Source organism: Microtus pennsylvanicus, chromosome 14 (genome assembly GCF_037038515.1).
Source record: "Microtus pennsylvanicus isolate mMicPen1 chromosome 14, mMicPen1.hap1, whole genome shotgun sequence".
Lineage (NCBI taxonomy): Eukaryota > Metazoa > Chordata > Mammalia > Rodentia > Cricetidae > Microtus > Microtus pennsylvanicus.
In genome coordinates, this window is record NC_134592.1 from 57,456,027 (window position 1) to 57,480,151 (window position 24,125).

The 24,125-nt window shown below is 42.5% G+C and overlaps 1 protein-coding gene across 8 annotated transcripts in view; it reads right to left on the reverse strand.

Annotated features, from left to right (window-relative positions):
* Npas3 (neuronal PAS domain protein 3) overlaps positions 1-24,125 on the reverse strand; it is an 801,863-nt gene that overhangs the window by 405,272 nt on the left and 372,466 nt on the right. For 4 of the 8 annotated variants that reach the window (XM_075947916.1, XM_075947915.1, XM_075947913.1 and 1 more), the window contains one exon: positions 13,629-13,705. In XM_075947916.1, the coding sequence (XP_075804031.1) occupies positions 13,629-13,705 (77 nt within the window). Of the gene's footprint in view, positions 1-13,628; positions 13,712-24,125 lie in introns of all 8 variants that reach the window. The other 4 variants (XM_075947914.1, XM_075947920.1, XM_075947919.1 and 1 more) reach the window with 1 other exon arrangement.

Here is a 24,125-nt window from a genome sequence, read left to right on the forward strand (position 1 = left end):
AATAATCTGCAAGAATCCAAGGATCATGTAAATACAAAGTAAAAATTCAGATATTGATTGAAATAAATAATATAACACTCTGGTATGGATTGGTGCTATGTGTTTTAGAGATCTAAGGTTAATGGAAGTGTAAGGAGGAAATTAAACAAGCATTTTAAAAACTAAATGGGTTTTAAGCAGTTGTTTTCAATATGAGAAAAAGCACACAGAAATGGATATGAGTCTCCCATTTTCATGGTAGTCATGAAGTTTGTGTATTTGGTGGGGAAGGTATTATTCCACGGTTCTGAAAACTCCCTAAGTTTCTCTGAAAATCAGGCTAACCCCCAAACATAGTGACTTCAGAATCTATTAGATGCGGTTTGCTTGATGTGGCCCCAGATGACTTTCCCGTGCTTTGTCTCTGCAGGCTGCCCCAAGTATCCATTTCTGTTAATGATCTATTGCTTCTGTCTGATTCAGTGCAGCCCACTGGCTATGGAAATGGCAAGTCTCAGCAGGAGACGACAAAACGGTCAGCAAACAGGGCCGAGCCATGTCATTTTCCTCAAATCCTTTCCTTGGAACAAAATGACAAGCTTTGAAATGCTGTTGTCCGCTCAGGGCAAATATTTCTTTATTAAACAAAAGTGGATGTCCTCCAGCTTCCATTCGACCCACAGCTTAAAGTCTGTCACTTGAAAAGCTTCTACCATAAAATAATCTAATGCCTGAGATGTCCCCCCATAGTTCTATTCTCTGCCACACTTCCACTTCTCCATCAAGGTTCGAATCCCAACGGTGGCAGCTACCGACAGCTGTAGGACCTTAATATCACTGTACCGCATCCCCCACCCCAATACCATATTTATACTTTAGTCTCAGAGTAAGGGCCAACTAAATGTTTATCGATTAATTACCAATGGTAATCAGTGGACCTCCAGTATTGACAATAGTTTGATCTAAGACAATCCAATTACCAGTTTTTGTTTTGTTTTAAATTAGATAGTCTAGTTGGGACTCCAGTGAAACTAAGTCATTCTGTAGAGATAATAAGTACTGATTAAAGAGTCAGATTGGGGGCTTAATATTTAGGGAGACCCAACAATGACTTGTGAAGATTAAATACTGTCTAAATCATGGACTGGGCTTATGTATTCAGCCCTCCTAAATGGGATCTCAGGAGAGGACACAGTTGATCTCACTATGCATTATTAAATAGTTACCGAGTTTTATCTCCTGTGTGACTACAATTCTAAAAGTATAATTTAAAATGTCATTGAACTATCCTTATGGATTAAAGATGCAATTAAAATCGTCATTGATATTATCATTTGCTTTTGTATTTATGTAGAACTCACAGGCTTCCCACTTACAAAGTTTTTTACAGACAGAATGTTCTGATTTTTAGGCCAATTCTACCCTTGGTCTAATCGCTCCACCAGATGAATTCCACAAAATCGTCCTGTCATTGTAGCTGTGAAGCTTGGGAGGGGGTTATTTCAAGGACCTTTTCCCGAGGGCCTAGGGGTTCATGGGCATTTCTCTGTGTCTTCAGCAGTGAGGGAAAGAGCTCCCGTGATCCGACAATCCCTGCTGCAGCTGGCTGGCCTCCTGAGACTCACACGGGGTTCTATTGGGTGGGGATCTGACCACTACTTACACAGTTGAAAACAACTGCTTATAACTTCCCCGAAGCCTAAATATATTTTTTTCAACACAGGTAGATGGAATGGTACAAAATTTCTTAGACAGGATGTTACTGCATTGCTGCAAAATAGTATCATCCCTTGGGTTCCTTAGCTGGCAAACATATACCATCAGATCCTAAACTAGCAAGTGTCTGGTAGGTGATATTCATAAGAAGTCAACTGACAATCATACAAAGAGCTGGAGGCTGGGTGAGCCTAGCTCCTGGGCCAGCCCACATTCACACCTGCTGCTTGGGGTGTGACAGGGGCTCTCCAGCATCACCCCCACTGTGCCTTTGTCCATGTCTGTGCCCAAAGGACCTGGTTTTCTGTGCTTGCTGATGGGTCAAGTCTACCCAGGTCAGAATTAAAAGACCATTTGTAAAGGTGTCTGACATGAAGGGCCACGGGGAGCCCCAGTCTTAAAACCGGAACACCTCTCACAACTATTTCAAGAGGCAAGGATTGCAGCTCCATTTTGGTGTTTATAGGAAATCAATAACTTGGTTTAAATGTTCTTCTCTTTGCTTACCTGTATCTTGAAAGACTTTGGCATTCCCCTCTTCCCACTTATATAGTTAGAAAGACATTCGAACATAAATACAAACACAAGCACACACATACACACACACTTTGAAAAATTTTCCTATAGTAATCTTTTCATCTCTAAAATGCTATTTATGTAAACTACAGATGTGAAATTATAGTGCAACTGTTCAATTATATGTTCCATTTAGCTCTTACTGTATCTACAGATTTTAATATCTTAAAAATAATTTTGATGGAATCTTCTAGACCACTTTTTCTGAGTGTCTCTTCCTGAATAACTCTGTTCCAGAATGTTCACAGGTATCTATCAACTTAATTTGAGGCACAATGCCCACAACTGTTCCCTTTCCCCAACTCCCAGTCCTTTCTCACACTTAAATGAGTCCAAAAGGTATTTGAAGTTTGGGAAATTGTGTTGGGAAAACAGTCTGGCTATTGTGACTGGGCTCTGAGTTCCTAGATAATGGAAGAGAGCCGGGTCACTCTGCTTCAGAACATTCCCAGCTAATACACACAATCAGAATACATTATGTAAATGTAGGTAATTTATAAAAAATGAATAAAATACTTTTTTTTTTATAAAAGAACGTGAGGCTGGTGAGATGGTTCTGCGGGTAAAAGCGCTGGCCACAGTGCCTAACAGCCTGAGCTCTGTGCACACGTGTTAGCTGGACAGAATCAACTCCCACAAGCTGTCCTTTGACCTTCTCACGTGTGCTACGACATGCTTGTATACATGCACACATATCCAATAAATAATAAATGGTAAAGAAACCAGATGCCATGTCTGTGCCAATCCAAGCAGGGCACTGTCCTGTGGCCCAGATTGGCAGAACCTACATGTACCACCACAGATGTACAAAAAGTGACAGAATTATTCATATTTATATTACAGCCCAATACCTGCTTTTCTAAGGCATCTGTTCATTTTTAAACTGATTGCATATTTGTCTTTCTATCGCACTTTAATCTCCAGGTAATGAACTCACTCCCCAGTGTCTTGATAAGAGTGAACGATACTCCGTATCTCACAGACAGCAGCCTCCCCCAAGCGCTCCATCAGGACCTGCCCATCCCGGTGTCAATGTCGTTCCTTTTCCCAATGTTCTAATCTCTACCGTGTGTGACTGTGCTAAGAGAACACGGGTGTCAGAGTGAAGCCACAACTCTCAACTATTCCCGGAGGACTCACGGGAACACCAAACCTTCAAAGGTGTGTGTGAAGGGCATGGAATGCGTGACCCAGGCTGGCTGATCAGATTCCCCATCATTTCCCGATCAGATCCTGTGTGCTCATACTGCATACGGTATCTCATCTAAAGCAGGCATCCTGTGTATCCACCCCACAGAGCTCTGGTAGCATTCTGCAAAGCAGAGGTGTTAGCCTCTCCATTTGGGATTCCAGAAACTGATGGGTGAGTACCTGATGCACCTTGCCAACTTCATGTGATAAACAACAGAAACACCACCCAGGTGCACCCCAAAAGGAACTGTCTTTGCCACGTTTCTTAGCGTGAGTCTACACTCAAAGCTAAGAGGTAAAACTATGACTCATTTTTCTATCGCTGTATATCCTTCTACCAGATACTTTTTAGTGTTCAGAAACTGTGCTGACCTGAACTTCCTGCTTTCTTATCTGTTGTCGCATTTCCCTAGATCAGGGGCACCTGACACAGTTAGATTTGGGACAACCACGACCCGTTTTTGAGGTTCAGTCAACTGGACACATAACTCGAACTTCTCTCCACAGCACGTTAGCTCCAGCCCTACCCTCTGCCACACGTCTCACAGTATTTCTCAGTGAATTATGGCAAATGATTACTCTGCAAATCAAAGGCAGCAAGGTACATCAAGCCCAAATGATGTGTATGCATAGCCCCAAATGCCTCTGAAGGAGTCTCCGTCCGATTCTGGCATACATGGATACTTTCTGACTTGACAGTTGATAAACGCTGTGCGGTACACATGGGGACAATACCTGAAGACTCAATGTCATGCTAACATAACTTACAGCAAGGGGTGACTAGATCTCCCTACTAGCTCTTCTAGAATTCTGACTGGGGGGTCGTTCTCATTTTCTAAGCAATTGAAATATTAGAATCTAGGAATAGCAACAAATCACATTTATCCCAAAGGCCAATTTGATTCTGGAATCTCTGTTTCTACCAGTTGCCTCTCGACAGACAGACTGTCCTGACAGCTTGCTTGGCTGTCAAGGGAAGGGCTATCATGTGAGGTAAAATTTTCCATGTTTTTCTCTGAAGTGACATGTACTAACCAATGCCAATACTAACAATGTAAACAATTTCGTTGTATTGGATGAAAGATTATCCTTTCCCCAAGGATTTTATTGATAATATTCTCATATTTCTATGTTGGAAATACTCTTGATAGGAATTACCATATTTCATAAAAACAGAGATCATCCTAGATTATCCAACATAGAGACAAAAATACCAAGAGATGTTTATCAAATTTTACAGCACAGGTAGAAAAGATGCCTATGCCTGCTCCCGCCATTTTCACGGTGAGGAAATGGAGGCGCACTGAGGGCGAGACTGCACCCAGCTCCACACGGGAAAAAAATGAGTGTGCTGGGATGTGAGTTCAAGTTGGCTGGATGAGGAAATCCACATTAACTGAGTGTGTTTATCCTCTCCCGTGCTTCAAAGGGACTGATGGGAACTGAGTTGGGGATGTGAGACCAGGCCTGGGCGCTGGCTATACTGGGTAAGATCCATGCATCCATTCTGCTGCTAACCACTGGCTCTCTGAGAACCGCATAGAAAGGACTCAGACTTCAAATACACTCCATGAGTGTACTTACTCCGGCCCGCTCCTGACTCTGACCCCCTCTGTGCTTGCTCTGACTCTGTGGCACGGGAAAGTTCAGAGCCAGGCTTCACGAGTTAACTCCTTCCAGATCACACAAAGCAAACAGCTTCAGTGTCATTATTGCTTTAATAAATAACGAATTAAAGCAGGCCTCTCAAAATGACAGGTTTGTAACTTTTGCAACTATACATCCTCTCAAAATCACGAATAGCACTTTCACTTGGTCTGTTCGTTTGAACAATAATTTTTCTGAGCCCAAAACAACAGTTTAAGGCCCTGTACTAATTATGAAACAACGGTTTGCTAACAACTCTAAGGGCTTCAGTTCTTCAGTTCTGAGACTGGAGAGTTCGATAAAATACAGTATTTGTTTTCCAGATAACGCAGAGGCGTGGCAAGTCTACCGACATCCCTCTTCGGAGAGAGCCACAAAGGCCAGGCAGAGGGAGGCCCAGGGCTCTGAGGCTGACAGAGCAGGGGAGCTGCACCATGCAGGGGGGAGAGCCACTCCCACCACCTTGGTATGAATTTGTCAGATTAGGTAACAAACAGGTCCCCCCTCTTTCATAAGCCCTATTTCAAAATTTTTAACTCACCCAAATCCAGGAACCCAGGCCAGTCACTAAGAGAAGCTGCAAATTAACTTATACTATTAATAACGTTTTCTAAAATGCCAAACTGACATCTTACTTGAGGTAAAGATATGGGAGAGGTAAACAGCAGAGGTTGGAAATTTCTGTTTCTTCTTCATCTTCTTTGAAAATAAAAGTACTGCGACCCTTACTTTCGATTGTTTTATGGCTCAATTGATAAGGTGTGTTCTTTTTTTTTTTGTTCAAGAAAATTTAAAAGCAACTAATTTAAATATGCAAAATTATCTTGAGTTGTTCATACGTGAACTTAAAAGCCGTGCAACACAGGAAAATTAAGTAATTATGCCTCCAAGTTATTTACTGCAATTAAGCTCATTTATCATATGCAAATTAGTGCAAACTGGTCTCATTAGTTACTAAATTACTCAATATGAGCTGAACAATGTAGCACTCCAGTTTGTAATGAAAAATCCCTGTAGAGGCAAGCAGTATCAATTAAGCTAATTTGCATATGCAAATATATTCACTAACTTTCTCTTTTTCTATATTTAGTTTTCAATTTTCTTACCATTCCAGATCACGCCAAGACTATGGGGTCATTCACCTCTCTCAACTCAACTCTATCGCAACTAAAGGAATCAACCCAGAATGTCTCTTGTGAGAAGTCATTTCGTTTTAGCACTTACGTCCAGCAAGACACCACTGCACAAGGAACAATCAGGACTGAGAAGGCAGTTTCCTAACAGAGCTTTGTTTCAGGCTTAGAGGTTCCAGTAAAACAGAGATGGCATTCTACCTCGTCAGTGAGACCGTAAACTCGATGTCACTCTCATCAAGTTCCCTTGAAACATCACTACCAGAGGAAGTAGGAACGCTGAGTAAGCCAGGCGGCATTGAATACAATCATAATTTGTGTATTTGTCTTAGCTGTTGATACATTATGGGTTTAATCACTTCCTTTTGCTTAGATATTTGATCGGATTCTTTATCCAGACCCACTTTGGGTTTGTCTGAAGTATATGGGTATGCCCTTGCTTGTGGAGGCCAGTGGCCCAAATTGGGTATCTTCCTCAATCAAACTCTTCCTTATTGTTTGAGGCAAAGTCTCTCCTTGAATCTAGTACAGGCCATTATGCCAGGATGGTTAGGCAGCCAAGAACCTAGGGTTACAGTTAGGCATCCCCACACCCAGTTATTCATGAGTCCTGGGGATCACACTCAGGACCACCTGCTTGGGTGGCGACACTTATTGACTCGGCCATTTAGCAACCTCTTGCTCAGATTTTTAAGTTATATTAGTAGATTTTTGAATTTTCCTTGCTGAAATGAATGAGATTGAAAGAGAGTTCAACCACAGCAACGTGGTCATCCTCTGTCCATCCCAATATTGCCGCAAGTGTCTATCTATGGGTCCATGATATTTCTACCAGAATCCTTAGCTTTTCCGCCGGGACTAGCTGATCTGAGGGTAAAATAGTACTGTGACTAAAAGTACTCAGATTATGACAAAGAAATATTTGTATATATGTGTGTATGTATATACATAATATATATTATATATATTATTCTTTTCCTTATTACATGTACCACTTTAAAAAAATTCCAGCAGAAAACCTTATGTTCTCATTTGTCTAACAATTCTTTATGATGGACCAACTAATCATGATTCTGTGTATTCTATCATCTAAACTCCAGAGCATGACAAATAACAGGAATATAAATCCTGAATTTGTTTATTCTAGACCTGTTCCATGACAAACTCTGCCAAACGCACAGATCTTTCACTTACTTGAAGCAGGAGTAGCCTACTTTTCCAGGTGCTGGGTTTGATTTGATTGTCTGAATATTTTTAGGTGAATATAACACTATTAAAATGAAACATAAAAAGCAATATCACTACTTTATGTAACAATTATATGAACATTATTTACAGAGTGGAAAAAGCAAGCCCTCTGCTAAGGGTATCCAGATAATTAAAACATTCCATTCATAATTCTGGCACCTGAGGGAAAGCTATTCCAGTGGTTAATTTTATGACTTGCAAATATGATATTTGGTATCTTGTGTTGTGCTAATCTTGACAAAGTGAAATATAAATATTCAGCCTGGTCCCTACACTGGGAGAGTAAAAAAAAATAGCACTTGTAATTTAAAAAGTTCTTCTTCATTATCATTGTGAGCGTGTGTGAGTGTGTGTGTGTGTGTGTGTGTGTGTGTGTGTGTGTGTGTGTGTGCGCATGCGCACGCTGTGGCACATGTGAGAAGGTCAGAGGATACTCTATAAAAGCCTTTCTCTCCTTCCATCTCTACATGGGTTCTGAGGATGGAACTCAGATTAGAAGCCATGAGTAGCTAGCACCTTTACCTGATGAGCTGATTTGCCGCCTCAACAGACCCTGTCTGTACTTCCTTATGGGAAGCAGAACATAAGAGTAAGAAAATATGCACAAAGAGAATTTGAAAAGCAGGAGCTGAATTCCTGGTTGGTCACATGCATGTGTTTAGTAATGACCTCCCAAAGCTCTGGGATTCTCACCTGCCCTGCCATAAAATGTGCAGTCTTTATCTTCCACTTGCTTTCCCATTCCTCGCCAACCTCACAAAAGCCAAAGACACTGCACATCTTCACTGCGGCCCCATAGGCCAATGTCATAGACTCACACTTGCAGGACTGACACCCATGAGCCTGCAACTGCCCTGTGGATGATGCTTCATAGGTTCCCTGGGTCTACTTCAGTGGCGGCACTCAGTGGTAAGGCTGCTCTGTGCACAGCGGCCTGGGAGGGACACACCACCTAACACTGGACCTAAATCTTTCCTGCATGTGCCAGTACTGAAACATTAGACAGAACAATCTGACACGCTGAGAGAGTGGAGACAGAGAGAGAGAGACAGACAGACAGAGCGAGCAAGCAAGAGAGAGACAGAGAGAGAAAGAGAGAGACAGAGCTAACGAGCAAGATAGTTTTACAAGGACAAAATCATCACAAAGTTTAGAATATTTCCCATTACAGAACGCACTGATCTGATCAAATTTTAAGAAAGTTCACAAAGTATTTTTCCTGAAAGAACATGCAGTGGGACTATATTAATATTATATAATATGATATATTATTATATTATACAAGAACAATTGTTATAGCCAGGCAGTGGTGGCACATGCCTTTAATCCAGCACTTGGGAGGCAGAGGCAGGCAGGTCTCTGTGAGTTCAGGTCTAGTCTGGTCTACAAGAGCTAGTTCCAGGACAGGCCCCAAAGCTACAGAGAAACCTTGTCTTGAAAAACAAAACAAAAAGCCTCCCAAAGGAAATAGTGTTATCAATAATTAATATTATTAACTATATTAATATTAAATATTAATATAATATTGATATATATATTCAAAACACTTATTTCCTTGACAGCATCAAAAAATGAAGATGCCTTTCTTCATCTCTAAACCCCAAGAGGTACTTGGTCTGTATTTCAATGAGACAGCAATGAGCACAGGTACCACAGAGACTTGGCACATGGTGAAGTCACAGGCGTTTTCTGTTCCCCACACTGGTATTTTGAAATGAACTCTCCTTTACGTCATCACCCCCAGAGTTTGATCAGTTTCCTATAATGTTCACTTTAGCTATAAATACCTTGATTCTCCCATTTTATTACCATTGTGTTTCAGACTGCCTTTATTGATTTCTGGGTACTAGCTTAACATTGTGGCAGCATCCTGGATCCAGATTCAACTCTGGTTCCTAAGCAGATATGGGCTTGAGTGATTTAACTTTTCTATGCCTTACCTTCCTCACTCTAAAAATTCTCATAATCATGACTCTCATATGAGAGTCATATTATATACATATACACAATATATATTATATGCATATATATATGTATGTATATAATGAGCACTTGATGACATAAGGAGAGGAGTTAGCATAATAGATGAGACTTAGCAAAATTTCAAAACATCTATGCTATTACCCACCTGAACTACACTTTTATAATGGAAACACACACACACACACACACACACACACACACACACACACACACACACACACAGGAGTACACATTTGTCCACACAACAGTTGGTATTTGCACTAGAAATTTTTAGTTACAGTCAAAATATCCAATGCCAGAAAATAGAATAAATAAAAGATGAAATATTCACCTGATGTTTGGATGATATATGGATAATAAAGAAAGTAGATGGTATGAATATGGGATATTTGTTGCACAAAAGGACAGCAACAGAGTTAGTTTCCAATACTTAAAAAGTGCTTGATCCTTGAACCTTAACATATAAACACGTTTTCATCACATACAAAACTATTTTGCCTTGACACCCCTTTCTTGGCTGTCTTTCTATTCTACCATAACCATCTAGATTCTCATCCTTCCTCCTGGACCTGGTTAGACTTTTCATCTGAGCCTAATCCTTCTATGCAATAGTTTCCATGGACAAAACCACTGAGTGTTTATCTTACCTCCCATAGGCTTGTCCTCATCTACCTTGGGGCTATTAGAATTCCTTTCTTTAGCAAAATCAAATCCTGTTTCTCTCCTTCTTTGTCATCTTTCCCAGTAGCTGACTGACCACATGTACCAGGGATGCTTTTCCTTACTCTCTTCTTCCTCTGACCACTTCTATAGGTCTTCAACCCACTCCTTGATTGTATATCAGCCATCAGTACTCTAGTAACTTGGAATTCCCAGTCCCCTTTTCAACCCCAGCCTCCATAGTGCTTTAAACGAAGATCATGCTTAGAAATTCAACTTCTTACCTGGTATCAACTCTGATTTGTGAGAGAATATATCTTTCAAAATCTCTAAAAAGGGGGATCATTGGATAAGGTTACCTTCACCCACAGGGTCTCTGTTTTATTATCCCTGTTCTGTTCATCTGTCCTTCATGCCCACGTACAAATGACTGCCCAGTTCTATGTTCTCCTGTCCATCCATGGGGCTGTTCCTCAGAGACATCTTCATTTTTCATCTTGGGCTGTTTTAATATCAGCTTCTCAAACCTGCCACATGCTGTGTTTTGATTAATCCAAACCTGTCCTTGTTCCTTCTTGCATGGAAACCTTCTCTACAGCATCACCACTACTTGGGGAATGGGACTTGCACCTCCTAAGTCAGCTCAGTGGGCCTGTAACATGTCCTTTGTATGATTTCTCCACCTTCACCACCCATGCCCTTCCTGCTCATGTGAACTGACCATCATATCAAACACTACGGAAGTCCTTCAAATGAAACCGAAGATTATTTGCCTGCATGTCTTTGCCTCTTATGTTGCCTTTGATTGGAATATTATTCTGTTGTCTCTACCTAATAAACTACTCATTTATCAACAACTTTGAGATCCCATCTTTGATGTCTTATGGACAAATTACAACCAGGTTAGTTCAGATTCTCACTATCCTCAACCATTTTAACGTTTTTCATTTTATGAAGCGTCATTTATTTATTTTCTTCCTTTGAATGAATGTTAGCTGATGCAAACAGCAGCCCCATCTGTTTCTATTCAATGTTTGAAACTCTGGTGAGATGGCAAATTACTATAAACCATAAAGTCAGAGATCAGACCTATAATCTGAAGGATGGAGCGTCTGTCAACTTTTGCAAGGGATGGAAGGGCCAGAAAGAAAAGAGGAACTTCTCTCCAGACTCCACCAATCCATGGGTCTATCAGAGATCTTTTCAAAACAAAATGAATGAAGTCATCTTAAAGCTTTTGCAACACTGATTCTTTGTTGACTGTGATACTGACAGCAGTCTGGGGATGAAAGGATTTCCCTGCTAGCTGGGCAGATAATGAGAGAGAGCTCGGCAAGGGCTCTTCTTGCTATGCCTACCCTATATCTAGTAGTATAAGATTCTACACAGAGAATTATGGTAATCTTCCACTCCAATATCACTGGGCTAAAATCAGATCACATAGGTTCTAATTTCTACGGCAATTTCAAGATCTTATAATTCACCTATGCTTGAGTATCTCGCTTTCTTGAAAGCATATTAACCAAGCCACCTATACATTCCCTTAAAGCCAACAGCTCCAAATAATTCAAACATGGTCAGGTGTACCTGAGACCTTTATGGTAAAAGAGTGGCCTTTTTTCTTTAATCTGCACTCATTTCCCCCCCCCGCCCCCCACTATACTCTGAGGACAGTATCAGGATAGTATTGCTTTAATGAGTTCTTCCAATATACAGAAAGGGCAGTGGGCAGTACTGTTCCCTCTAAGATATGTCTTCTCCAAACAATTTCTCTGGGTTCTTCACTGTTCTTCATGTAACATGATTCTTTCTGAGTGATATTCAGCTATACAGGCTTCCCTTACAGTGTGGTGTCTAAGGACAATATAAACCAATCAAAAATACTGAGAACCGAACAGTCTCCCTGTAAAGGCCCTATTCTCTAAATAAAGCATGGTGTTGAGCAGATATTTGGGGTACTCACCTTATATGATGTGTTTACACCAAATCACAATCTGAACTCTTATATTTTCTATTAGTTTTAAATTCTCCCAACTTCTAAATTACACCCCCGCAGAGGACTTTGAACTTGGAAAGCAATAGTCTTGGCTTACTGTCTGAACTACTCTCCCACTGACTAAGTGTGGGACTGAACATAGCAGAATCTAATTAGCCACAGTCCTGTGAATACAGTAATATATTTGTTTCATTCTGTATAGAATGTGTAACAGAGATCCCAATCCTGAACAACGTGTGTGTGGGAAAGAAACGATAAAAACGAGGTCTAAGGAGAAATCTGATCCTTTTTGCATCGTTAAAATGAACCTGGAGTCACTGTACAGATAAACTCTAAATATTGTGTATGCAGCACTCTTCGTGGTGGATCAAGAAACACCCTTCTGGGATAACAACAGTCATTAATGAAAATCAGAAACAGCATAAGCAAAATTAAGGCACGATGCTGCAGGGCCTTACATTTTCAGTTATGAGCTATGGTTTTTCACACAACAAAATTCTTACAGGAGGCCTATGAGAAGAACACATTTCTTGACTTGACCCAGTAGACTTGTCAGATCTAGGTGGGGACCATGAGTACTTCCTTGAACGCATGTGGCCAGGATGCCCGAGCTACCCGTGAAGTGTCTGGAGAATTAACTGTGATGGCCCCCGATTTTTCTCAAGAAGAGACTAGGAGCGGATTCTTAATATATAAAATTTAGGGGATAACTTTCTAGATCCAGTGCTACTTGGGGCTATCTTCTGGCTATTCCTTTGCTTGGCTCTGAAAGGGTAAGTATCTAGAAAGCATAGCAACATCGTCTAAAGATTAGCTCGGACAGTGGAGACCAGAGATTATTGGAAGATTGATAAATCAGATGCTGAGCCGGGGCTGCATCTTCTCTGCGTTAAAGAACCACAGCCGCATCCTCGCACCTCTCCCATTGTTTGCCATGAAATGCGCCAGCAAAACCAATTATTATCAGAGCCCTTTACTTAAACAGAGGCTGAAAAATTCACACGGAAGCAGTTTTCTAATTTGAAGAGGCAAACATTAGGACTGAAAGCAGTTAACAAATACAAACTCAAGCGATGAACTGAAGTTTGGCGACACACACACACACACACACACGGAAATGCCACAGTACTTTCAAGGCACAACTCTGCTCTTTGCAAAGCGATATGTAGCTCAGAGGACACAGCACACGCATGAGCACTCACAAACACAGCACACACGTGATCACTCTGGGAACAGCCCGCTACTACACACTGTGCATCAACTAAGTGCAATCACCTCAGTGATTACACCACAGATAATACTTGCCCTCCCTTTCTCATTAATTCTCTCTCAAGGAATGGCTTTCTAAAAAGGAAAAGAAAAAGAACAAATTCTTAAGAATTTGTGCGTCCCAAAATAAAATAACGACAATCAAATACATATCAGAAATTAAAGACATGTGTTAGAAGATAACAAATACGAGATTCTCTTGGTAAGATTCTCTCTCTTTTGAGAGGTACCTGCAAAATGTGGCTTCCCAGGTGTGCTTCAAATACTTCGATGGCCAGTGCGCTGGGGCTTCGCCTTCGCTGGGCACCTATAACTTGAAAGAAAAGAGAAAGAGAGAGAGAGAAGAAGAAAAATAATTAAGTTGGAGCTCTGATTTCAAACTTTCAGCCTAATCTCTCTCCATTTGCATTACCACCCTGTTAAACACTAATGATTTCTGGAGGAAACACTAGCCACTGTCAGTTTGGGTTCTGGGTTGTTTGAACCTAAGTGTAAGTTTGGGCTGGATATAAGTATCTACAAACTTCAAACAAACAAAACCCCATAGCATCCCAGACTTAAAATTTTACCTTTTAGATATTTTATCTTATACTGAGGCAAAAATACACACATTTTTGTATTTCTTCAGAACAAATGGATACAGTTTTTCTATACATTATGACATTGCTGTTTTTAAATACTGATAGCAATAGCCCTACCCTCCACCCCACGCCAGAGCAAGATAAACTCTTGAATCCCAAACAGGATGCATCTAGTATTTTCTAATGTTAAAGTTATCACAATTGAGAAGGAATCAGGTAAGGGGCACATACACTGGTGTGATGTGTCAAGAAGGGTGACTTTCATGTCTCTGAGGACTCTTGTGACTATTCTACAAGCCAGCACGGTTCAGATGGACCCTAGTCAGCATGTATCGCCATCAGCGGCTGTCTCTGGTTTGGAGATGTCAAACATCACTGTTCTCCTTCCCAAGATTCAGCTTGCTGGCACCTGCCACTCAAGGAGACCTCATAATGAAAGCGCACTTCAGACACAGCCCGGATAGAACCTGGAATTGTGGGTCCATTCTTTCCAGGATCTTAAGTGTGCAATGCCGGCTTGCTGTGCTATGGGTGTTTATTTTTTCTTCCAGGTTCCCAAGGATCATAAAGACATGTTTACTTTGCAGAGACTTAGGAAAGGATACGTTCAGAGATTTTCTACATTTCAGACAAGAAAGGTTCTCCATGTCTGCCTGCTTCTTCACACCCAGGTACGAAATGAAAACAAAGTCAAACGCCCTTGCTTTCTTACAGCTAACCCTCTTTCAGCTGGTAGACAGACAGTTCTGCAGAATGGTGCTGGAGGAACGCCACTTCATTTTGGTGACCACACCAATCACTTCTACCAAAAGCTGAGTGGGGCAGCAACACCAATGCCCATGACTGTTGTGCCGTGTAGACACAGGAAGCCTACTCTAATTACATAGAGGAACTATCCAAAAGGCATATTGAAAGTAACATGAAAGCCACGTGCCACTACTGCCACAAGAGAAAAAAAGAAAGCGATATTTTCTCAATGGGGAAATTTATAAAATATAAATTGAAGAGTGATGATTATTAAAGAATATTCCAGCTGGAAACCCCAGAGCCAGCTCCCTGTTTCCTTCAGAGGTAAAACATATAACTAATCATTTTCAAATGGGAAGAACCTCATTTCTCGGCTGAGATAAATCTTTATCATAGGTGCAGACATAGGATTTTACTTTTTCATATTTAAATACGTTTAAGTAGCACTGCTGTGTATGTGTGTGCATGTGCTTCTGATTAATTTTCTATTCTAACACGCACATTACTCCCTTCAAAACTCCTTTGGCATTTTTGATAATGCAGCTGTCTTGCTGAATACTGTTTTCAGTTGCTAGAGTGTTAATTGCACATTATGGTAGCTTGGTGTGAATGATCCCACATGAATAAAATCTGCAGCCTCTTTTTTTTTTTAAGATTATGGGGATGGGTGGTTTTTAGGAGGGAGAAGAGGAGAGCTGAAAAACTTCTAAAATGTCCACTCCCTTTTTGAGGCAGTAATTATGATTTGGAGTTTATTAATAGTTCAGAATTTGGGGGAGATTTTTGATTACAAGGCTCAAAATAAATAACTGCATGCCATTTAAGGAAGGATTAATGCTGGGCTTTAGAGCACATAAACTATTCTAGGAATAACTCAATAAGGTGAGACTAAAAGCGTTCCAGCCAGTGCCTTCAGAGAGCCCTCCTGCTTCCCAGGGAATGTAAGGAAGCCTTTATTTACTAGAAGGCCCACATGGCAAGCACTAGCAACAACAGATGGCAACTCAGATGCTTCTAGAAGCCCAGAAACAGTTGTCTTGAATAACACACAGGGAGTATTGCAAGCCTGGATTCCACTGGCCTTTCTTTTCCCGCGTCTCCTTCACCAGGACTCAGGTCGCTCTACAAATGGAGATCTTCATCAGGTCTCGCATCCTTGACTCTGACCCAGGCAGTTGTTCTTTGTTCTCCAAATCCTCCGGAACCCTCAGCATGCATCCCGCACGCACTAGCATAATATTCCAGTATCCTGTAAGTGGTTACATGCTATTCTACTCAATGGCGTTTTTATGACACTGGAACTTCTCTTGATTTATCTGTTTTGCACTTATGCAGGTGATGTGGGGCTGTAATGACAGCTCCTAATTTTACAACCCACATAAATATGTTAAACAGGAGCCCATTACGTCTCTGGTAGGAGCCCTGCTTTAACTCTGGCACTATGGGTAACTGGATAGATGTTAAATATGGGCTTCTGTATATCTCCTTTGGTACTCGGCATTCTAAGAAAAGGTAAGCTTCTATCACTGGGACAATGGAAACAGTTATTTTGTTTTTTCTGCGTTAATGTCACTGAGTGTGCAGTGTATCATTAATGACAAGAGGAACTAAAAGGCATGACCTCAATGCTTTATGAACATAAAAAAGAAGAGTAACTTCTCTTCTAAAAGGTTACACTTTCCAAGCTCATTTGGTAGCTCCCACACAACGGTGTCAAGGTAGATACTAGGTTTTTTTTTTCCTATCCCACCTGCTGATATACTTCATTTATTGGTTTATTTAGTTAAGTGACTACTTTCAAAATTGAAAGAGTACTAAATTAATAAAACCACCCATAAGCAGGACATTACTAAATAAATGGAGTCTACTTTCCATTGCCTGTGGAGATTGCCACTATCTCACAAGAGAGAGATGGATCATTTGAATGGCATACACAAACTACTCAAAGAAAGCAAGCACACTATATAATTCAACTTTAAACTCTAGCCACCATCTGCTAAGTGCCCACTGGATGCTGAAAACCCCTAACTAGGAAATGGAGACTAGTATTGGGGCTCAGTAAACAAATACGAGAAAATCTGTTGCCGAAGACAAGTCCCAGTACAAAATTATCCTTCCAAAGCGCCCTCTCTCACATTTTATGCAGGCTAAAAAGGCAGCACCCAGAGTGTTAGGGCTTTTTAAAGGCAGACAAGTACAGGGGAAAACATTCTTTTCCAAAGAAATCAGCCTAGGAAATCCTGGTCTTAGGTTTCAGAAATCCACAAGTATAAGAAGCTGTGAGGATGAGGCACTCGGCCTAGCTCTCATCAGAAGGAAGAGGGCATTCAGGGAAACCAGTTTCAAACACAGACTCAAGAAAATTAGCTTTGCCCCTCAAGAATGTCAGCCAAAATCTTGTACTCTGGACCCTGTTATAAACATACATGGTGATCTCTAAGAATTGATTCTGTGTAGCAACAGCAGCAACAACAATAACAAAAAATCGTCTTTCAAAAATATATCTCACCTGCCCAGTCATGTTCTGAACTGGTGCTCCACGCCCCCAGGGAGAAAGTGAGGAAGGCTGGGGATTAACACTCAGTAGGAGTTTGACCTATTCAGCCAAAAGGTCAACTTGCCATGGAAGGATCCATTAGAAGTGGAAACAGGACAGCTCAGTAGACACACATAATGAAAGGCGAGAAGTCATGGGCTCTGGTTGCCTTGAGGCCTGTTTTGCCCTTTTCCTTCCTAGCCCTCTGCATGCAGGGCCCTTACTAGCACAGTTCATAATGCACGGGGCAACCCCAGGCAGAGAGCTGCAGAGAGCCTGCTGCCAAAAAAGGGTTCAGTCAAGAAAGGAGAAAGGTCTTCCACCGTGAAGAATGTCACACAGGGGAAAGTAGGCCCTGGTTGACAAGAAGCTCATTGGAAGTTGATCTCAGCCCATCTCCTAAGTCAGTGATCCAGTGCCCAAGGTCAATGCTGCCCTTACGTTCGACTGCTAACATCTTAAGAATGGACCCTTCCACCTGGAGAAAAGGCAAGCTTTGTGCCTGGCCACCATGCATGCAGCCATCTGAATCCTTCATGCATGGAGCAATCTCTGTTTCCACACCGAGATTGGGGAAAAGGTGGGCTAAAGAACAAACTTAAAGGCATCTCCAGACCTCATTCCCTGAGCACTTGGGCTCAGCAAAGTCAGAGTTTGGGAGAGGATGGAGGAAAGAATGCTTAACGAGTCTTTCCAGGGCTACTAAGGACAGAAAAAGAATTTCCCTTGAAGAATCTCAATTAATGTTCCTAATTGAGAATCAAACATAGGTTTGATTCCCAGCATCCACAGAGTGGCTTAAAACCATCTGTAACTCCAGTTCCAGAGGATCTGATGCCCTCTTCTGGCCTTCACTGGCACCGGGCATATATGGGGTGCACATGTGTACATATAGGACAAATACTCATGTATATAAAATGAAATAAAATAAATAATCTAGAGATTTTAAAAATGATTACAAGAAGAAACCTCCCCTACATGCTGGAACTTATTGTTAAATCCACATTTTAATAAACTTTTTTAAAGTTCCTAATCCGAATCCCAGAACCTATCACACGTTATCAAGTGCTATCAATCCAGGAAAAAGAGGCAGTTAATTCAAGGAAATAACTGAAACTTTAAGCAGTCTTGTGCTAATTGGAAAGTCCTCTGATACAACACATTTAAATTTCTCCCCCATGTGAAGTATAGATTGAATGCATTGGGGAAATTTAAGGATGGGTTGAGTACCTTGGAAGAATCACGGATGATATATATATCACATATATAGGACTGAAAGTCTTAGTGGTTACAAATGGGGTGCTGAACTGGGGGGAAAGAAACCACGCATGCTTGGCCCCCAAACTACCACAGCACCAGGGAAGTACATGCATTCAGGAGGTCTGGTTAAGTGAGGCGAATGCTTCTACTTCTCACTTTAGGAACTGACTGGATTCCTGCGATGTTTGCAAAACTGTTTGCAATTCCCTGTTTCAAAATGGCACAGTGTGAAGTGTGAAAAGGCATCCAAATTCCCAATCTTTCTTCACCAGGTTTTCATGTACTTGGTCTTCAATAAATTACAGCTACATTGCAGTGGGAAGGATCCCGTTAAAATATTCAACTTCCCCCACCTCAGTTTCCATTTCCACGGGACGAAATAAGAGCTCCTAGGTAGGCATTGCACCCTCCATCGCTAATGGATGACAAAATGGCCTTTGCATTACAATCTGGGGATTCCTATGTGAACCACCCATTGTAAGGTCGTCAAGCAATCACTTACAAGGTGGTTAGCATTTGATTGGAGGATCTAGGATATCCCTTAACGATGGACTTCTCAAGGCAGTGGCTGAAGCAGTGTTTGGACAGCCAGCACCTGAGGGTATCCTTCACCATCAATGTCTCTGAGAACATATCCTCAGGCATGGCCCACAGCTGGGCGGAACCTCAGGGAGTGAGGAACATGATAGGTTCCTTCAGAGATGCCAGGGGATACGAGAGAGGAGCAACCCTTCAAGATCATATTCTTGTTTGCTTGTTTATTTTCTTTGTTTTGTTTCGCTTTATGTTTTGAAACAGGGTTTCTCTGTGTAAGTCCTGGCTGCTCTGGAACTCTTACTGTAGACCAGGCTGGTCTCAAACTCAAGAGAACTGCCTGCCTCTGCCTCACAAGTGCTGGGATTAAAGGCATGCACCTCCATAGCCTGGCTCAAGATCATGCTTTATCTTAAGACTCCCAAAGTAATTGCTACAAATTCTAAGAGGACCTTTTTGGTAAATTGTACTTATTACTCAGTCAATCCAATTTTGCTTTCCTAATTATTTTAAAACAACTTAAATGTGTAATGAAAATAAATACCACACACAATCCACACATGGTACTATTTACCAAGGTCTTTAGTCCAGAATTACTTAAAAAGAAACCAAAGTGTGTCTGGGTTGGCTTCATAAACTTGGTTTTGCATGGATTAGAGTTAACAATTAAATTCCTTCATACAATGGTGGACTTTAGAGTTTCTTCATTTTCATTACAAAGTAAATACAAGGTTAAAAGAAATCAGTCAAACCAACAACCAATTCCTCCCAGTAGATACCCAGAGATACAGCGAGTCTTGCATTTTATTGCATATGAACTTAGCAGGACCACACGAGCCCATTTATCCTGGCTCACTGATACTGCAGCAAATACACCTTGAGCCTCTCTGGGAGACAGACAGTCTGCTGACTCGGGACCTGACAGTGACCCAGACACGTGTGTTGGGAGAACATATGGGTCATGGGGACGGCTCCAGTCTGCTGACTCGGGACCTGACAGTGACCCAGACACGTGTTGGAAGAGCATACGGGTCACAGGGACAGCTCCAGGCCTTCATGCCCTCCTGGCAGAATGTACTCGGCTTTCATGTACGATCATCAGGCTGTAGTTTAGAGAGGCCTCTCATCTTGGGTAACTCCTCAGAAAAGCCTGCAGCGAGGTCACATGACAGATACCTACAGTGGTCAGGCCTCTTGGGCTCACTGTCAGACACAAAGGCAGCAGCTCTCCAGGCCAGGCTGGGGCCGCATCACCTTGTAGCTCCATGTTGTTTTCAGCGAGCTCCATCACCAAGGGACTGTCCCGCCATCAGACACCCGCAGCGTTGGCTCTCTACTACAGACACCCCAGGCTTCTTAGGACTCAGCCCTGCAGCTCAACAGTCACGGCCACACCTCCTCCAGAAGGACCACTGTGTGCTCAGGGCTGGGGGACAACCCTAACTCCCCTATTTTTCCTTCTACTTCAGTCCCACACCGCTGCTCCCATCGGAGTCTCCGGAGCACACATTCCTACCGTGGCATTTCAGCTCAGTGCTGTCTGGAAGTCTTGAGTAGCACAGGGTTGACTCGGGTACCTTATATGGGACGGCTGACTCATTTCTAGAGGCTGCCTGCCTGCTCTGCCTGCAGAGGGGCTCACTGGGGGGGCTCATATTAACCGGGAGGCAGCTTTGAACAAAAGAAAGGATTTGGGCTCTGGAGTCAATCAAATTCAGTGTTAAACTCTGTGTATCCCAAATTAGCTGGGCCTTACCAAGAAATTGGGCCCCACGGACCTCCATTTCTTCTTCTGTTGAATAACAGTCGATGCCTCTCATAGCAACTGGGAGGTGTTACGATGTGCCCCACCCAACTTTAATCTTCCTGGAATTTATTTGTGTAGTATCTGTCCCTTCACCAGCTCTTACCGTCGTCACAAGCCAGAGGATTTGGGCTGTATTATTAAAACTCCAGCAGACAGAATGAGGCCCAGAGCACAGAAGGAACAAAATAAAAAGTGAATAAATGAACACACCCCAGCAGGACTCCCACCCCACGGAGGCGCTCAGCACACAACGCTCACTTCTCCCTACTTAAAGCAGAGGCCAGGGCTGAAGACAATCTCCTGCTCACTATCTTTATCCTTAATTCAACGGGAAGAGTAGGAAGTTTTCTGTGTATGTTGTCACCAGTTCCCACCTTTCCCAGAGCATGATGTCATAGCTACAGTGTCACCACACACCCTGTGGAGCCAACTGCAATCGGGGCCTCAAACCAGCACAAACATTTCCCACACACTTGGGCACAGAGCCAGCAGCAATTCTCCACGTGCCAGCAACTGCCCACTGAGTTTTCCTTGGAAGGATTCACTCATGCCTGGTTCCAGCAGTAATTGGCATGTGCTTTATGATGCTGAATGCCTCCGACATAATTTGATGAGGTAAACGCATGTATAGGGCCACCACTGCTAGAAATGCCCGACAGTCCTTCCGTCCCACCACCTCCCCTCGGGTTCCACATAAACAAAGACTGCAGGGTGATCGTTGGAAACCACGTAAGAGTTTGATGAACAGAAGACCCACAGATTTCCAGAAGCTCCAAATAAGTTGAGCAAAGTTTAAAAGGCAAGGAGAGAGCTGGACACCATTTGGAGCACGTGGCCTTGTCCACAGGCACAAGACAGCCAGACTTGGAACCAGGGAAGCACGGGCGGATACATAAGGGTATTCATCACTCCCAGGAAATAGATTAAGAAAATCTGTTGCTTAGATTCAAGGCTGACCTCGGGTCTTTAGGTTTCTAATGTTTCTTTCGCTGAATAAGAAAGAGGTTTGAGCAAACCCTCTTGCACACACAAATTAAAACATAAAGCTTCTGTACATCTGGTCGTAGAAACTTCCAGAGAAAGCCAGCCCACAGATCTCAGGTCAAGAACTCTTGCTTCTGACAAGAACCAAGTATTCACACCCACCCTGTACCACCAGCAGGGCTGAATAACTGATTCCCTGTATGAATGAGCAAGGAACCAAATGAATGAATGCAAGGAGGCTCGGAGGCAGCATCGGCAGCGAAAGCAGACACTTGTATTCTGCACGGAGACTGGGGGACTGAGCGACGCAGCCAGTTAGGGGGTTTATTCACAAAAATTGCCTTGTGGAATTATACGCAGCTCCGCCCCTTCTAAATGCAGACAGAGGGAGGAAAGGAAAAAGAGATAATGAAGGTTTGCAAATGAAGTGGGGACAACTGTGCAATCAATCAGCGTTTTCTGAAAAAGAATCTGCACCACTTGCCAAAATTCCCAACTGAGCAACTGAACTAGAATTCTGATGAGAATGGACTTTGCCACTAGCCAGTCATTTTTATTCATCCTCCAGCTGTCTTGCTTCCCTCTCCAGAAGTCAAAGGTCTCCTCGGTGTGGTGGGATCGAACATGGGAATTTACGTCACCATGCTGATTCTTCTCACATACCTTTATTGAGGATTTGCTCCGCGCCAGGCATGTCGTCAGTTAGTAAGAAGATAAGCCAGTCGTTCATGGAAGTGCGTACTGAAGGCCTACTAGGTGCCAGGCAGTAGGCCACCAAAGATTGAATGAATGGCTCTGGACTCTTGGGTGGAAGCCAGACCACAAAAGCAATCATAATACATGAACACTTGCAAAAGAGACAGGTACGAAGAGGTGGGGAGGCCAGAGAAGACCCCTACGAGAATATAATATTCAAGTAGCAACATGGTACTAGTGTCCAGCTAAAAGGAGAGCAAATCTTAAAGGTCCCAGCATTTGAGTAGCTTGTTCCAAAATATGACAAGGAGACAGCCTCCTCAATGAATATAAAGCCTAGGTGGGAATGGGGACTTGGTAGAGTCCAGGAGAAGGAACATCCACCTTCCGTGAAATTAAAGACAAAAACAGAAGAAATAGTTGGGTTACAAATGGTCACAAGTATTTCCAGGCCAACAAGCCACGTTTTTCTCGGGAGAGGCAGGCAGAGCGAGGGTTGTATACAAAGAAAGGAACAAAGTGACTACGATGTGGGAGATTCAAACAGAGGGAAAGAATCGTCAGGGGGCCTCTGTCTGTCACCACAGTCACAGATCACCTCACAAATATTGCAAAGGACATCACAGCCTTCCCACAGTCATGGGGATACCCCCAGAAAGTCTGAGCAGGACTGGGCGGTGGGGGGCCTGGACTGTGTTATGTTAGCAGGGGAGTGAGGGGAGGGGACAGGAGGAGTATGTGTAGAAGGCTGGAAACAATGCTATGCAAAGTCGAGCGAGGCAGGATGTGGAGAGGTTGCCCTGAGAAGTTAGCAAGACTGTAGAAGAAGGCTTACGTTCTGAGGTATTTAACAGTGAAGATGGTTTTGGGACAAATAGATTAAAGAATGAGTTCTAGGGGCCTGAAGTAGCAAACATCATCCCCTAAGACAGGTAACAATAAAGTACCTGCCGCATAAGAGCCAGGATGGGGTGGAGCTCATGTCCCTAACACCCGCATAAAAAGCCAGGCAGAGCAGCACACATCTTTAGTCTTACCACTGAAGAGGTAAGCAGGTCCTTGGAAGTCTTTAGGAGCCTGTCTGTCCAAATCAGCGAGGTCAGGTTTGGTGAGTGACATTTTCTCAAAAAAGTAAGGTAAGGAGGAACAGCAGGAGGTGTCAACTCTGGCCTCCACACACACGCATGTACACACATGTTCACACATGCCCCACCAAGCCTGTACATACTGTAAATAATGAAGAAATAATAAAGAAATTAAAGTGACTAGACTATTACCATCCTGAGAGAAAAAGAAAAAAAAATAGCCAAAGTCATAAGATAGAGAGGCAAAACCATCTACAGAAACGGCAACACTCTTTGGGGTTTATGGAAATTGACAAACAGGCAACACACTGCTAGATTTAATTTCAAACACACACACACACACACACACACACACACACACACACTGGAATCTACAAAAGCAACGTTCCCTAGTGTAGTGGCCTAGTCTTTCCAAAAGAGAGCCCAGTCTCAGAAGTTCTTCCACTTGAAGGCTAAACAACACAAGGATCTAGAATCCACGCTCACAAGTAGGCACT